This window comes from Oncorhynchus nerka, linkage group LG3, assembly GCF_034236695.1.
Source record: "Oncorhynchus nerka isolate Pitt River linkage group LG3, Oner_Uvic_2.0, whole genome shotgun sequence".
In the NCBI taxonomy this organism is placed as follows: Eukaryota; Metazoa; Chordata; class Actinopteri; order Salmoniformes; family Salmonidae; genus Oncorhynchus; species Oncorhynchus nerka.
The window spans coordinates 49,727,738-49,743,889 of record NC_088398.1 but is presented as its reverse complement, the minus strand read 5'-3'; the positions used below and the strand labels follow the sequence as shown (position 1 = coordinate 49,743,889).

At 42.1% G+C, this 16,152-nt stretch overlaps 1 protein-coding gene across 1 annotated transcript; it reads left to right on the top strand.

Moving 5' to 3' along the window:
* The first annotated feature begins 326 nt into the window (after nucleotides 1-326).
* On the top strand, nucleotides 327-5,599 carry mmadhcb (metabolism of cobalamin associated Db). The gene is made up of 8 exons (XM_029635387.2): nucleotides 327-465; nucleotides 1,771-1,819; nucleotides 1,940-2,090; nucleotides 2,238-2,458; nucleotides 2,551-2,659; nucleotides 4,062-4,192; nucleotides 5,005-5,091; nucleotides 5,308-5,599. The coding sequence occupies exons 2-8, from the start codon at nucleotides 1,811-1,813 to the stop codon at nucleotides 5,506-5,508; spliced, it is 909 nt and encodes a 302-aa protein (XP_029491247.1). The 5' UTR covers nucleotides 327-465; nucleotides 1,771-1,810; the 3' UTR covers nucleotides 5,509-5,599.
* The last annotated feature ends 10,553 nt before the right edge of the window (nucleotides 5,600-16,152 follow it).

The window sequence follows — 16,152 nt, the reverse complement described above, 5'->3', positions numbered from 1 at the left end:
TCAGGTACAAAGCTCTCATCTGAACGGGAGTTTGAGTATTATTTTATACGATATACAGGTTAGCCACTAATTACAGTGCCACAAGAAACACTGACGAAAACTTTCACATTCATTTTTTGTCTGAAACTCTCCTTAGAATTGCCTTTGCTGGCATCAATATGTAGGTACATACTGCCACTCATGGATAGGGATATAACGACATCTAGTGTGCAAATATGATTCTGCATTTTGATGTTATTTCTTTTTTTGCAACCTTGTTTACGTCAAGCCATTTATGTTGCTCGTAGGGTTCCGTCATTTAACCACGTAAGCGCGCATGTGCACAACGAAAGGTGAAGCAGATAGACGGCATTCGAGCTAAAGTTATGTCAAGGATAAACACAGATAAGACCTATTGATCTTTTCAACGTATTTTATTGATTCATGTTTGCAAGAAGGGGATATTCTTCAACGAATTTATTTGAGGTAAATATATTACATTTATTGTCAGAGCCTAAACTACTATAAATCGGCCAACGTAGAGCTAGCTAGTATGTTAGCTGTGTGGTCTTGCCCCTCAGTAAATTTGTTTTTACTTTCGATATTCAGAGTTTGCTCGTCAATAGCTCTCAGACGGAGTCATGGGATGATGATAGGATATATTGAGAATCAGATGATGTTAGAGAGCACTTTCCTTAACAGAGAAGGAGGCATTATGCTGATTTCTGGCGCTCAGGTGTTTTAGGGACAGTCGTAAAAGTGCAATATTGGGGATTGAATGTAAACAAAATATACGTTTTTACATTCCCTTTCAGGAGGGTTAGCCCTATATGTAGATTACACACTACATATGGCCTCATTTGAATGACTTAGCTCTAACTACTAAGAGTGCTATATTTGACCCATTTTTAAAATGTATTTAAGCTTTATTTAACTAGGTAAGTCAGTTAAGAACAAATTCTTATTTACAATGACGGCCTATCGGGGAACACTGGGTTAACTGCTTTGTTCAGGGGCAGAAGGACAGATTTGTACTTTGTCAGCTCTAACCACTAGGCTACCTGCCGTCTCTATGTAAACTGAAAATAAATTAACTGCAGTTTGGCGAGCAGGGGTGTATTCATTAGTTGGATTCTGTTGCAAAACATTTGGTCTGTTGGGAAACATAGCTGGAAGAGGGTGGAAGGAACCATGTGGACTTCACTCCACTTTAGAGCATGGAAGAATTGATCATTTATAGTTGTGAAGCTTGTGCCAAACACTTTACAGACTATTCAGATTGGAATGGTCAGGAAACCATACAGTACTTACTGTCTTTGCCATAACATTAAAATGAACCACAAATTCCATTTAAGAACCCAACTTATTTTACGTCATGTTGCAAGAGCATTTGGAGTAAACTGTTTCTGTTGCAAAACATTTTGCAACAGAATCTGACCAATGAATACACCACAGTTCTCACTTTTTAGTTAGCTAACATTAGCTGTCTAGCTAGCTAACATTCCCTACAGTCCTGCTGTACCCTGTTATGTAATGTTGTGGCAGCTATGTCGTCTGAAATAGTTGTCAATGAGCACTAAGTGACGGTACTACGGGCTAAGGTAGATACAGGATATTCTGAATTGTTTGTAGCCAGCTAGTTAGCCTGTTGACAGTCAACTGCTGTTAGTTTTGAGATATTTAGCTTGATGAAGATCAGTTTATGCACCCACTTTCAGTGTTTTGTGTCTAATGAGATTTATCTCAATGAGATTTATGCAGTTGGTTAATTTATTACTTTGTCCTTTGCAGTTTTGCAAGTGAATAACAGAAGAGGGAGAGGCCCAACAGGATGGCCAGTGTAAGTCTATTTGATATAGACTTCGAGATTTGATCAGAATCCAATGTCACACACACACACACACACTTAATGCTTGTGTTGTGTGTGTCCTGATGGGGATGTTCCTACTCTGTTCCTCAGGTGCTCTGTAGCAGAGCCAGGCTGGTGACTTACCTGCCAGGGCTTCATGTACTGGTCCGACGGATTGCTGGAACCAACCAGAGAACATTCTCTGGTGCTGGATCATCTGGCTCTGATGAGCCTCGTGTAGCCATCACACCCCCTGACCTTGGTAAGTGCAGACCTCTAATCACAATGATGATACTGAAGTTGCCTGAATGTGAACGTCATATACCATCTGTCTGTTATTCAGAACGTGTGTGAATCAATTGGCTCAATAATTGGATCAACTTCTTGTTAAATTATGTCTCATTGTCAGGACCCAGGACAGTTTGGCCAGATGATAGTATGGGTCCGTTCGGGCCTCAGGACCAGCGCTTCCAACTGCCAGGTAACTCAGGCTTTGACTGCCACCTGGAAGGCACAGCAGAACAGAAGATTAATGGCCCAGTCCACCGGACAGTCCCTGACTTGCTGACTGCTCCCTCCAGCGGCGAGAGGCATGAGTTCATTCTTGCCCAATTTGTCGGCGAGTTCCAAGTAAGTGTGGTTGGTTTCACAATTGACATACATTTCTTCTGGTGATAATGTTTTTGGTTTTCTGAGCAACGTTCCATGATTGTTTGTCTTAGGGGAAAGAGGCTGATCCCCCGGAACAAATAGTCAACAGAGCAGAACAGTACTTTGATAACTCCAATGTAGAGTGTGCGATACAGTCTTGCCCTGAGCTGCTGAAGAAAGGTATATATATGATTGTTTTCCTTTCACCTAACAGATATAGCCCTATGTGAGCAGTCTTACTTTCTGTAAAAATGCACAACATACAGTGCATTCAGAAAGTATTCAGACCCATTCCCCACATGTTATCCTCATTCTAAAATTGATTAAATGCATGTTTTTCCTCCTCAATCTACACACAATACCCCATAATGACAAAGCAAAAACAGTTTTTAGAAATGATTGAAAATGGATTAAAACGAATAAAAACAGAAATACCTTATTTACATAAGTATTCAGACCCTTTGCTATGAGACTCGACATTGTGCTCAGGTGCAGTTGTTTCCATTGATCATTCTTGAGATGTTTCTTCAACTTGATTGGAGTCCACCTGTGGTAAATTCAATTGATTGAAAATGTTTTGGAAAGGCACACACCTGACTATATAAGATCCCACAGTTGACAGAGCATGTCAGAGCAAAAACGAGCCATGAGGTCAAAGGAATTGTCCGTAGAGCTCCGAGATAGTATTTTATTAAGGCACAGATCTGTGGAAGGGTACCAAAAAATGTCAGCAGCGTTGAAGGTCCCCAAGAACAGTGGCCTCCGTCATCCTTAAATTGAAGAAATTTGGAACCACCAAGACTCTTCCTAGAGCTGGCATCCCGGCCAAACTGAGCAATCGGGAGAGAAGGGCCTTAGTCAGGGAGGTGACCAAGAACCCGATGATAATTTTGACAGTTTCCAGAAGGACAACCATCTCTGCAGCACTCCACCAATCAGGCCTTTATGGTAGAGTGGCCAGACCTCAATTAAAGGCACATTCCAGCCCGCTTGGAGTTTGCCAAAAGGCACCTAAAGGACTCTGACCATGAAAACAAGATTGGCTGGTCTAATGAAGCCAAGATTGAACTCTTTGGCCTGAATGCCAAACGCCATGCCTGGAAGAAACCTGGCAATGGTGGTGGCAGCATCATACTGTGGGGATGTTTTTCAGCGGCAGGGACTGGGAGACTAGTCAGGATAGAGGGAAAGATGAATGGAGCAAAGTACAGAGAAAAATACAGCTGTGCAAGATATGGAAAAAGTCAAGGGGTCTGAATACTTTCCAAATGCACTGTAAAAGCAGACACTCTGATTATGCTACACACAATATCTGGCACATTGTTATACTTTCAAACTTGTTGATATACTTTGTCTATGTGTTTACTATGTCCACATCTTAAATGGGGAATGGCTAGGGAAAAAGAGGTGAAAGCGTTTACTTACCTCTTCATGTGTTTGTGAGATTGATGTTGAGATTCTACATGTATCCAGTAGAGGGGGCTCAAACACTAAAGGAATGTACATCATGTATGAGCATAACTCTTGGTGTGATGGTCATGTATAGTTTTTGACCATGCATGTTCTCCCCATGTGTTTGCAGATTTTGAGTCAATGTTCCCTGAGGCCCCTAACAACGGCATGACGGTTGTCACGGTGACCCAGAAAACTCAGAACGACATGACAGCGTGGTGTGTGGAGGTGGACAAAGAGAGGGAGTTGATGCTAGACAAAGTGAGTTGGTGTCACAACACCGTGGGTAGTTTTACCCATAGCATATGAACAACATGAACTGTCTGTCAGAACCACTGAAGAAAATTCCTTTTTTTCACCCTTTTTTTTCTTCTTTTTTGAACTGTCTGAAGTTGTAAGGAGTTATGGGTTGCTGGTGTATGGCACATGTATATTTTAACCCAGTCTGTTTTCCTCTGAGAACTACATTTAAGGAATTGAAAGGATTCAACTGTACATAGTCTTTCAGACTCAATGCCTCTAAGTATTAGCAAGTACCTATTTTGTTTATGATAATGGGGTTGTGCATTACATATTCCCAATCCCAGCATTACAATAGAAGACTTCTGTTAGTAGTCTTGAGTGTGTGTGTGAGGGCATTGCGTGTTAGAGCAGGGCTTGTTTGTGACATTGTGCGTTATTCACCGTCTGGTTAACATGCCCTTGGTTGAGAATCGCTCTAATTGTACCGCTGACCCCCTTGACTGCACACATTTACTACACCCTGACACGCACCCTCCCATCCCAGCAATAGGCTAGATCTCTACAAAAGCATTTTTTGCGTGTTGCCATCTTTGATGGTGACATGATTACCAATAACAATGTGTTTGAACAGATGGTCTCTTTTGTATCTGAAAAAATATATATACATATAGCAAGCAGGAACCTCCACACGTTTGCAGTTAACAACACAATCAGAATGTTGGTCACTATTACACATGTTTGTATCAGTACACAATTGGAATGCTTGAATGGAAAATAAAAATTGAATCAATTGTCGAAGGTAAATTTATTGTTGCGTTGTTCTGTTGCAGTTTGTTGCCGGTGCCAAGGAAATCTGTTATGCCTTGAGGACAGAAGGCTTCTGGGCTGACTTCATAGACCCATCCTCAGGCCTGGCAGTAAGAAGTGACTAAAATGGCTGCTTAAGGATTAGTACTATGCGACAGGAATAGTTATTTCTGTAATATTTTATGAACAGTACATACAGTTGTGAGACAGGGATGGCAGTTGTGTGGTCTTCTTGACGATTTTAAATGGATTTATATTTGTTCAACTTAAATCTTATCAAAAACAAGCAGTATTCTGATCTTTTCCCATGTGTTTGTTTCCTCCAGTTCTTTGGGTCGTACACCAACAACACACTGTTTGAGACCGACGAGAGGTACCGTAACCTGGGCTTCAGCATCGAGGACTTGGGCTGCTGCAAAGTCATCCGCCATGCATTGTGGGGGACGCATGTTTTCGTGGGGACAGTTTTCACCAGCGCACCTCCCCATAGCCTTATCATGAAGAAGCTGCAAGGGAACTACACCTGAATGATGGGAGAGTGTCTGGTATGTGGTTGCTATTCAACTTTGACGTGTCAAGGCTCTTTACACAGCCCTTAACTACTATTTGCTTTTTCTTTGTACTTCACATTTGTATAGAAACCTTCAAAATAGTATGGTACACCGATATTGTGAAATACCCACAACCATGATCCCCGACAGTTTTACCATGATAATATATTTATTTTCAGCATCTCTATCTGTTCCTTTAGTGTATTGTGGTTGGCCTGATTTAAAAGGGTCTCTCTTGCGAAATAGATTTTATCTCAATGAGATTTAGCTGTATAAATAAAAGTTAAATTGAATGTAAAATAGAAGGTGGATGAAAAATCCACTCACATTGTCTTTGGGTATTTTTTTCTTTTCATGATGTGGTAAGTGACACTGCTTCTTCAAAGTCCAATATCTTGGACTTGACTGCTGACATATAAAATATATTGTGACTGTATTAACAATGGACAAAAAAATATATATAGTTTGAGTGGATTTCCCCATTAAGGGTGGATTGACTCTGCCCAGATGAGATTTTCATAGTAGAATCAATCCTGCAGCTAGATAAGAAAAACATGGGGACCTGCTGCTGCCCTTGACTTGGGTTGAGAAACCCCCATTTTTATCAAAAGGTAAGAATGTAGCTTTTCTGATTTCATGAGGTTAATCTCAAAAGCTCTTATTTGATCCGCGTTGCCTTCAGAATAGAGACCTCATGTCTTGTTCACAGGTCCTGAGATCCAGTTAACCCTTGAATCCTTGAATATTGTACTTGTGACTAATCAATGCACGTGTCTAGAAGAGAAGGGCAGCACTTGTCTCTGTCACATTACAATATTAACTGTTTTTAAAAGGGTCTGTGATTCTTGTGGCAGCTTTTGTCCTGAGGTCCACACATTAAATGCAATAAAACACATCACCTTGTCAGTGGTCAGTTCTTTCTGGGAGAAGGGAAGCAGGGATTGTTGAAGTGACCTTCATTTAAATGGATAAATTGTTGTTGAGGGGAGATATGAAATAAATGTGTAAAAAAAAAAAAAAAAATACATATGAAATGATTTGACCTAATGACCCACATCTCTCCTTGACTGTAGCAGGCACATGTTTGAACTTGATAAGCTAAAATGAGCATGTCTCAGTTCAGGCTATTGTATAGGGAGTCACCAGTGGTAGAAGTGAATGTCTCTGGGGTACTGTTTAACATGTATTGTATTATCCTCTACTGTGCCGGGTAAAGCACTGCAGATGGGTCCGCTGTCACAGTAACTCAAATGAATTGTAGTTGTACCTTCTGGAAATGATGCTGATAGATTCTCTATCCTCATTCTTGGAGTACAAATGTTGTGCCAGGAAACCAAACCCTACCAAACAGGCTGTTCCACAAAATGCACTTGATCATCTTTTTAGGGATATTTACAAACACTCAACATGGGCGTGACCAAGTAAGTAGGCCTAAGATGAGTGAACATGACCTAGTTCAACTGAATTCTCACACTTCCTCGACAATGATGAGGTCACACAGGGTTTAGAGTTCACCAGCTTCTCTTTACACTGAGCATGTAGATACATGGAGGAGACCATTCATTCCTGCTCCACTTAGCCCTACTGCTGTACCTTTCCATGCAGTGATATAGTGCCTATTTATTCAGTTTGTCCTGTAGAGACCGTGTCTTAGTGAAAAGTATGGTACCTATCAGATAAAGACCCATAACAGAAGCTCTAACATGTCTAATCATTTAAATATTTCCCACTCACTTTCCTCAGCAGCACTTTTAGATAAATGGTGGTAAAAAAAAGAAGTTGTAAATCTGTTACACAGTAAGCTATTCTCTGATGAGCTGGCAAGCAAGATAAGATTATCTCAACATCAACTCAGTAACTGGGAAGCACATATTTAGTGCAGTTTACAATGTCCTTAGAGAGGACTTAAATAGGACCAGTGTACTAATAGTGCCAAGGCATGCAAGAGTGGTTGAGATTGAATAAGAGTGCACTGCTCCAACCAGTGGTCTCTGTGGTGTTTATCACAGCAGGCTACAACCTCTGTTGGCCAACACCCGGTGTTCTTATAAGACCGACAAGGTCAAGGGTTGCGGTGCTGTGACCTGGACATAATGTACTTGTCACATGGGTTAACATAATAGACTAGATTTCCTATTGTTCTATAGTAAGTTAAAGATTTGTTTTTTTAAGGAACTGGGCGTTTATAACAAAATCGCTATGTTTTATTTAACTCTTATTGTCTCCCAGATACAGTACTTAGTGATTTCACAGAGTGTTTGTTGTCTGGAAAGCTCAGGGGTGAATGTTCATAGAGTTTGCGTGTGTTGTAAAATGAGTTCAAACAGATGTTAATGTAAACAGGCTCTGTGAACACAATGTACCGCCATGAAACAGCAAGGGGAATATTAGTGTCTAACTAATAATGTAAGCAGAAGAAAGATTCAAGACTAAACATTTAGAAAAGGCTGAGAAAATGTGTGCAATGTAGGTTTATAAATCACTTTAAAGTCCCATATTTCCCAGCCAGTTTAATCTAACCAAATCAAACCATTCACTCCAAAGACAAGCACCATATGCATTGCATTACCACAAAGGTCATTGAATAGTCACAATGTCTACTGAACTCAGATACTTAGAAACCCCAGTATAGTGTGTTGTGTGACCTAACCAGGGTAGATGTGATTGTGTGTTTGAGATATGGTTCCAGAACAAGGGGCTTTACTAATCAGGCTATCCAGGCTAGACATCGTGGCAGGGGGGCTGCCTCAGCATCAAACAACTGTGCGTGTGACCGTCACGAGTGGAGAGAGACCAGACAACAGCCTGGAAGCATTGAGTCTGTCTGGAATCTGGTTCCATGTTGGAGGTATCATTTGAGCCTCTTTACATGTTTGGGATCTTGGGTCATGCCTCAGTGACCGCTGATTGACATGGCTCTCTATTGGCTCTAATTGGATCTGAATGAGCAAGATGTTTTTCTGTGTTACATTTACATGGTCGCTACAGACAATTGTTGAAACTTCTGCAACAAAGGACCCTTTTGTTAGATTTTTCTCCTTGGAGAAAAGGGATGTCTATCCCAAATTATTGCATCTTCTTCTGTGGATACAGATGATTTGTTTGTATATGAAATAGAAAAATATTGGAATGATATTGTTGATATTTCTTGGGACCCCTGCACCCCGGCTAATGGTTAAAATGTGGTAAACTTAGAAACACACAGTCAACTTATTGTCTCTGTAACAGGTGTTACATTCTGGGTTTTCAAAGCCACGCCTGGGTGTGCACCCCAGACTCCACACAATTGTGAAAAGGATTACAGAAGAACATCCTAAAAACTGCAGAAATGTTCTGGAACTGATTCCAGTACTAATTCCAGAATTATGGAAGTAACCATCACCTTATGGGCCGAGTTCTTGGGTTGGTTTATCTCAAATCAGCCAGTGAGGGGTTAACTGTTGAAGCAGGGCCCTATGCTGCTGACAGATAAGGCTGTACACAACAATTAGGTAACATCCCAGGCAGGCTGCAAGACAAAGATGTGGAGATGGCAGGCCAGCGTCAGACAGCAAACAAGTTAATCTAGTTGTACAATTCACATCACTCAACTCATAAAAAGTCTGTTGCTTTTGGAAGGTCTCAAACCAACACCTCAGAGGTTTTTCTCTCGTATTCTCATCCCTATGTCGGCCTACCCACTGAGGTTTGTGTCTGTCAGTTTAACAGATCAGTCTAGGTTCAAATACATGTATTGTCCACCTTCTGCTTTCAGCTCCAATGCTAGCCAAGGTTTTGCATGTGTCAACCTTTATTTTCTCTCCCTTTTTTGTCGTTTTGAGGACTGCTGCTATTGTCTTGAAGGAATATTGCTGATAAAGTCTTTGAGGTATAGTGAGTCAGTCATTGTGTTTTTACATTACCTTTCCCCACCACTGAGACTCACTCACAGTAACCATGGGGTCAGTGTAAATATTCTACATGTGGATGAGAACGTTTTGAAGGTTTTGGTCTCAGTTTCCTGTCTGAAGAATGGAGGTTGAGTTGTGAGTGATGAGGGGGTGTTATTATAATTTCCTAAAGTTTGACTCCCTCCTTAGAATGACATTATTAAGTAAATATGAATGGCAGACAGGACCAACCGACCGACCTACCTACCTACCAGTCTTGTTGTCGACAGGAGCAATTCAGATCAGCTCATATCACCGACAGACAGGGAAAAGCTGTCTGTCGGTGATATGAGCTGATCTGAATTGCTCCTGTCGACAACAAGACTGATCTGAAACTGTTTATATGTGGGGGTTTAAGCACATGCAGGCAGAATGTATCACAATAATTAATATTGTAAGGGGGAAATTAGCAGCATTAATATTTAATTAAGGTTGATATCTAGGTCAGACTGGTTACTTGTTAGTTTGCATAAAGAATGAATAATTAACATCAAACCTGACTCCAAAAGAAATGGTCCTTTCTTCAAGGAATTTCATTCATTCAATTCCGACATTCAATTGAAATGATCACAGAAATCTTTAGCTTATTTAGGAGACACCATTAATCAACTCTATCACACAAACTAAAATTCAACACATGGGCTCTGTACACACAGATTGTACAACTGATCTACAAGGTATTGGCACAACGGTTGTGATAGAAAATATTTGGTCTTCAAAATAATTACACAAACATTGTGGAAATAACATAGGCTGTGTAACCATTTTTGTGTGGACAAACTCTCTGTTGTATCAAAAACATATCAGTTGTATCCAGAGATTGACACTGGTTCAAGGAACAGAACCGAAATTCAGAAAGTAACGCAATTTTTAGAGAAACAGAACCCCGAACGAGCATGGGAACCAGTTAATAACATTCTTTTTACATTCCAGGCATTTTTTTTTGTCCCACAAAAAAATGCAACAAAGCGCCTATGCAAAGTCCTGACTCAGAAGCGTATCCCAGTGCCTGCCAGCCTGCCTGCTGAAAGTCTTCCAGTGTGTATGTATGCTACCTGCCCCTTCCCCTCTCAAGTATAGTTTACTGTAGCCTACTGACATTATGATTCCGAAATAAAATATGGGACAAAGATGTTTGATTAGAAATGAATGGATTACATTTTTTTATGCTATTTAAGGATACTATAGTTATCACGTTTCATATTGGATTTGTTAACTACAATGAGACATGTTTTATTTAAATTCTGGTGCCGCTGTGCACACACAAGCTTGTTAGCGAGCTAGATAGCTAACTCTGGTCTATTCAAAAGGACTTTTCACACGGCATTGTTCTTAGCCCCAGGCTATCTTATCCCTAGGCTAAGACTGGCCTTGGTCTAGTTTATCCTGTGTTCACACAAGCATTTGTTAACCCTGGGCTAAAGTGCGGTGTGAACGCGCCTAAAATTCCTTCGTAGAAGTTGCTCCTCTGTAGGTATAATTATGTGTGGGCCTAATTCAGATAATGCATGTCATAACAACAATATGCCCAGTGCTGCAAGCCAATACTCCTCCTACACCCTCTCTACCTCTCTCCCCACCCGCAAAATAGTGACAAACAGGCGCCAAGGACCAGCTGCAAAAACATACAGCATGCAGTCAGTCGTAAGACATCAGCTAAATGTATTGTTTACTGAGTCAGGGTGAGTGCTCAGCCAGGTCAGGAGGATGTACCTGATTGCAGGGAGTGGGAAAGCTGTGTCACAAAGTCTGTCCACTTAAAACAACAATGGAGAACAAAACTATCCATAACTCATCATTTCCTGTTTTATTAACTGTCTTTACTCGACTGTATTCATTCAAATTGTCCTGAATCCATTTTAAAAGCTATGTCGGTACCTCATCTGCATTATACTAATGTACAATAGCAGATCTTTCATTCACATCCCCAGAAACAGTAATCCTGTTCCAGGTTTCAAACCCTAACCCCACGACATGCCCATGCTACGCCACGCCCACAGGCGTTCATTTCTTCTCTGCAATGAGTCTGGATCTGAGTACCTCCTCAACCCTTCACCGAATGCAAACACATTCGGCGCCGTCTGATTGATCCAGAAACCGATGGGTTGGGCCAGAGCCAGAACACACGTGGGTAAAGCTACAGTTTGAAAATGTGTCATTGGCTTTGATACTCTGATTGGTTAGAGACGATCCAATCGACTATTGTTTTGTGCAACACCCCCCGTGTCCGTCGTCACCACAAACAACTTCAATGATGGCAGTCTCAGACTAAAGTATGTAGCGAACGATAGAGCAGCGGAACAATTTAGTGTGAGTCATCAGGCTACCTAACCCTAGCTTCATGTCCACATCGCAACTCTATCCTAACCCTAGCTTCATGTCCACATCCCAACTCTATCCTAACCCTAGCTTCATGTCCACATCCCAACCCTATCCTAACCCTAGCTTCATGTCCACATCGCAACTCTATCCTAACCCTAGCTTCATGTCCACATCCCAACTCTATCCTAACCCTAGCTTCATGTCCACATCCCAACTCTATCCTAACCCTAGCTTCATGTCCACATCGCAACTCTATCCTAACCCTAGCTTCATGTCCACATCCCAACTCTATCCTAACCCTAGCTTCACGTCCACATCCCAACTCTATCCTAACCCTAGCTTCATGTCCACATCCCAACTCTATCCTAACCCTAGCTTCATGTCCACATCCCAACTCTATCCTAACCCTAGCTTCATGTCCACATCGCAACTCTATCCTAACCCTAGCTTCATGTCCACATCCCAACTCTATCCTAACCCTAGCTTCATGTCCACATCGCAACTCTATCCTAACCCTAGCTTCATGTCCACATCCCAACTCTATCCTAACCCTAGCTTCATGTCCACATCGCAACTCTATCCTAACCCTGGCCTCAACCCTAACCCCAGTCCAAATTCCAGATAGAGACCTACTAGTGGTCCCAGTCAAACAAAGTGAAGCCAGTGAGAGAAACCTGCTTACTACCCTCAATCAGCCACATTGTAGCCAGAGCAATCCCAGAGCTGACCAAGGCCAGGACTGGTGCTCTGTCTTTTCATTCACATCACCACAACCACTTAATCATGTTAGTCCTACACGCCTGGATTTTCATGAAGACACAGATTAGCACAGGGTTTTGTAATGAACATGACTTTGTCTTGGGCAGACAAAAGCAAACACAACTTACACAACATACAGAAAGGGTGCTTCTGGGAAAGCTGCGGTGCGGGAGTCGTGGGTCTAGACTAGAGTGCTTTGCTCCATGGAACATAGTTGGATCAGTAGAGCAAAGGTGTGTGTTGCCAAATGGGAGGATAGGCATTAAAAGTACATCTATTTTTGTGATTCCCTTCCATGCCAACCAGTCTTCTCTTTTTCTTTTCTGAGAATCAGGTGTTGAAAGTTAGCTCTGTCCTTTCCCTTTACTGTAAAGGGGCCCGGGAACCCCATCCATCTTTCAGGCTAGCTCTTCGACAACTTGTCATGACTCAGAATCCCCATAACGCGTCTAAAACAGTTACACCTCCTGGATCACCTCCAAACCAGAAACAACTTCCATAAATATGTTGGGGTTTTGCACAACATGCTTCCTTATTGTCAGTGTCTTCCTCTGGAGAAGAGCTCACACTTACATCAATATCCACTGATTGTTTCCGCGGTTACGCCCAGCAACATCTATTGCTGTCCTCTTTTACCCTGTTCCCACGGTTATGTCTCTGTTTATAGAAGTTCTTATCTTCAAAACGGTCAATCTTTTGACATCTTATACCTTACACTGGTGGCCTACACTACACTAATGCTTCCTATATGGTAAGTAGTATTCACAGGGACAAATCAGGGTGGTATATCTTTAGGGCCTGGGCTGTTCACTGATAATTCTAACATGCACCACATTCATTATTTGATTTAAACATTCGATGAGCCAGACTCTTGTGAAACAATTCATGGTTTTCATTTACCTTTTTATGTTCCTTTTATCAGTGGTCTGATCTGGCGTTACTACAGACCAGGGTTCATTCCCGGGCTGTGCCAAACCCGCCCGTGGCCAGGAGTCCTATAGGACGGCGCACAATTGGCCCAGCGTCGTCCGGGTTAGAGGAGGCTTTGGCGGGGGGGTTCCTTGGCTAATCACGCCCTAGCGACTTCTTGTGGCAGGCGGGGTGCCTGCAGGCTGACCCCATCGTCAGTTGAACAGTGTTTCCTCTGACACATTGGTGCGGCTGGCATCCGGGTTAAGCTGGTGGGTGTTAAGGAGCGCGGTTAGGCGGTCATATTTCGGAGGACGCATGACTCCACCTTCGCCTCTCCCGAGCCCGAGGAGTTGCAGCGATGACACAAGATCGAAATTGGGGAGAGAATAAATAAGATGTCAGATTGAGCTGGTCATGACATCAACTATATAAATATGAGAAGGAGTTGGAGGAAAACCTGTGGTGACCTAGGAGCATGTCAATCACTGCTGGTGGTGTTTGCTTTGATAAATGTTTCCTTTAATGCAATGCGGTCCTCTGATGCTTCATGAGTAGACCACAGAACACACACAGATCACACTTTTTTTTCTATATAAAACAATGTCTGCAGAAAAGCTAACACACACTCACAAACGCACGCCCACACATGCATAGCAATTGGATCAAATGAACATTCATACAAGGTAGTATCCTAAAACTCTGTCCATTTTCAGAGTCACAAGCACTGTGCCTAGCTCCACTATCACCCTCTTACCAGGTTATGCCATGTGTAGGCTACTTTATCAGTGACCATTGCCAATGGCAACCACTTGTTTCAATGTACAGGAATCCACAGAGAGCCTATGCTGGGTTGTGTTTCCTGCAGTGAGAGGACTTGATGTGTTTGCAGATAATGTACCTCTTCCCTGAGAATCCTCTGTAAGGGTAATTACAATCTCAGCCGGTCGAAGCTGAACAGGATATGCAGCCATGCCCTCATACAATGAGGGTCATTCTTCAAACCCTGCCTTCACCAACCAGGCATTCAACAACCAGGCCTGAAACTGCACTCAATCGCAATCACTAAAAACATGTTACGGCTCATCTGCAAAGTTAGCTTTGCTGGTGATGACAGGTTACTTTTTCTGGTCATTGTTTTGATATGTTTGAGCTGTGGTTTGAGCTATGTTTTGAGGATTAACATATTCTAGGTTTTTTCCTGTTGTTGCACAACAAGCATCTTCAATCTAAGAGTTCAACCTCTCTGAAGGACACGTATATCTGAGTACTGAAAAATAGAGAAACGCCTTTCCCACACCCTCTCTTTCCCACACTCTCTCTCACAGGTCACCTTTAAATTACCACCCCGCAGATCCTGAGGTAAAAGAGAGAGGCTAATCCCTTTGGATGAAAAGGATTGGAAATTACACTGTAGGGTCTAAAGCCTGAGAATGCTATTGCTGTTTTGGCTGCCCTGAGAGGAGAAGCCAAAAAGGCAAAAAAGAACAAGACATTTTTCTCCCACTGACTGCCATGCATTAGGTTGTTTCAAGATTTTTCCTATGAATCCAGCTACCACAGACGCCACTTCTGAGTGAAACCGAAAACCTTTACAACTCCAACAAAGTCGACTTCATTTTCACTGCAGAGTCCATCTGTGACACAGAGCGGACAAACGGCCCAGGATATTAACCTCTGACCTTCCTAGAGTTCTATCCAACTGGGGTCATGTTCCCAATTTACGTCCCGCTATGGGAGCGGTCTGAGGCCACTGGAACCAAACCATAAATTACCATGAAGGACATCACACAGTCCAAACAGACTTTATTGTTGTATTGTATTTGGGCTCTTGTTTAGACTGTTTGCTCAAGTGATCTGAATTTGAACAGAGCACCAGACACTTTATTGTTTATAGCTAGACTGTGATTTGTCATTTGTTTTAGAATAGGGTGTTACAATGCTTCAAAGAATGTCTTCTCTTGACTGATGCGTTTTTACAAAGCCAACGGTCCAATCCTATTACTTCTCAGTGCAATACATCAGACACTTGCTGCCAGTGGCTGTAACCCACCAGTACCTTGGCCTGAGGATCAACATAATGGTCATTCCTCAAGAAGTGGGCATAAACGCTGTCCAGACTGAAGGGTCCTTTGTTTGCTTTTCCACCCTGAAGTATTAGAACAGGGCATCAAGGGCCCCTACAACAACTCTCCAAGGATGGCTTATCAGGAACCGCGGCTGATTCTACAGATGACACAGGTCTGCTCAGTTCAGATGAGTCATCCTCAGACGTCACCGCCTCTGAAAGGTCGAGGGGTAGAAAAACACAGCAGATTTATAGGCGTCACGCCAGGGCTTGGGCTGCAGTGGCTGGAAACTCTGCAATCTGTGGAAAAAGGACGAGTGGAAAACAAGGGAATAACGGTGAACTGTTTTTGTGGGACCTAAATAGTAATGGCATGCAGAAGCATTATATAAAATGTAACACCTATCAAATGACCCTGACAAAGGTATCACCCACTGATTTCTACTATGGTGAGAGCGAAGCATTCAACTGTTTAACTTCAGTGAAATAGCGTGCTGATTTTCTTGTCTGATAGTATAAACAAAAATGGGTATTCAGGCCTAGTTTGGTCAGACCATTGGTTGAATATGGTATCCAGCATCACAGTAGTATTTTTGAGTCACTCAAATAACACTTATCTCATACACCATTGGC

Coding starts and splice junctions, on each gene's coding strand:
- mmadhcb (XM_029635387.2), top strand. Junction 2,459..2,550: donor AATTTGTCGGCGAGTTCCAA/GTAAGTGTGGTT, acceptor TGTTTGTCTTAG/GGGAAAGAGGCTGATCCCCC. Junction 5,092..5,307: donor ACCCATCCTCAGGCCTGGCA/GTAAGAAGTGAC, acceptor TGTTTCCTCCAG/TTCTTTGGGTCGTACACCAA.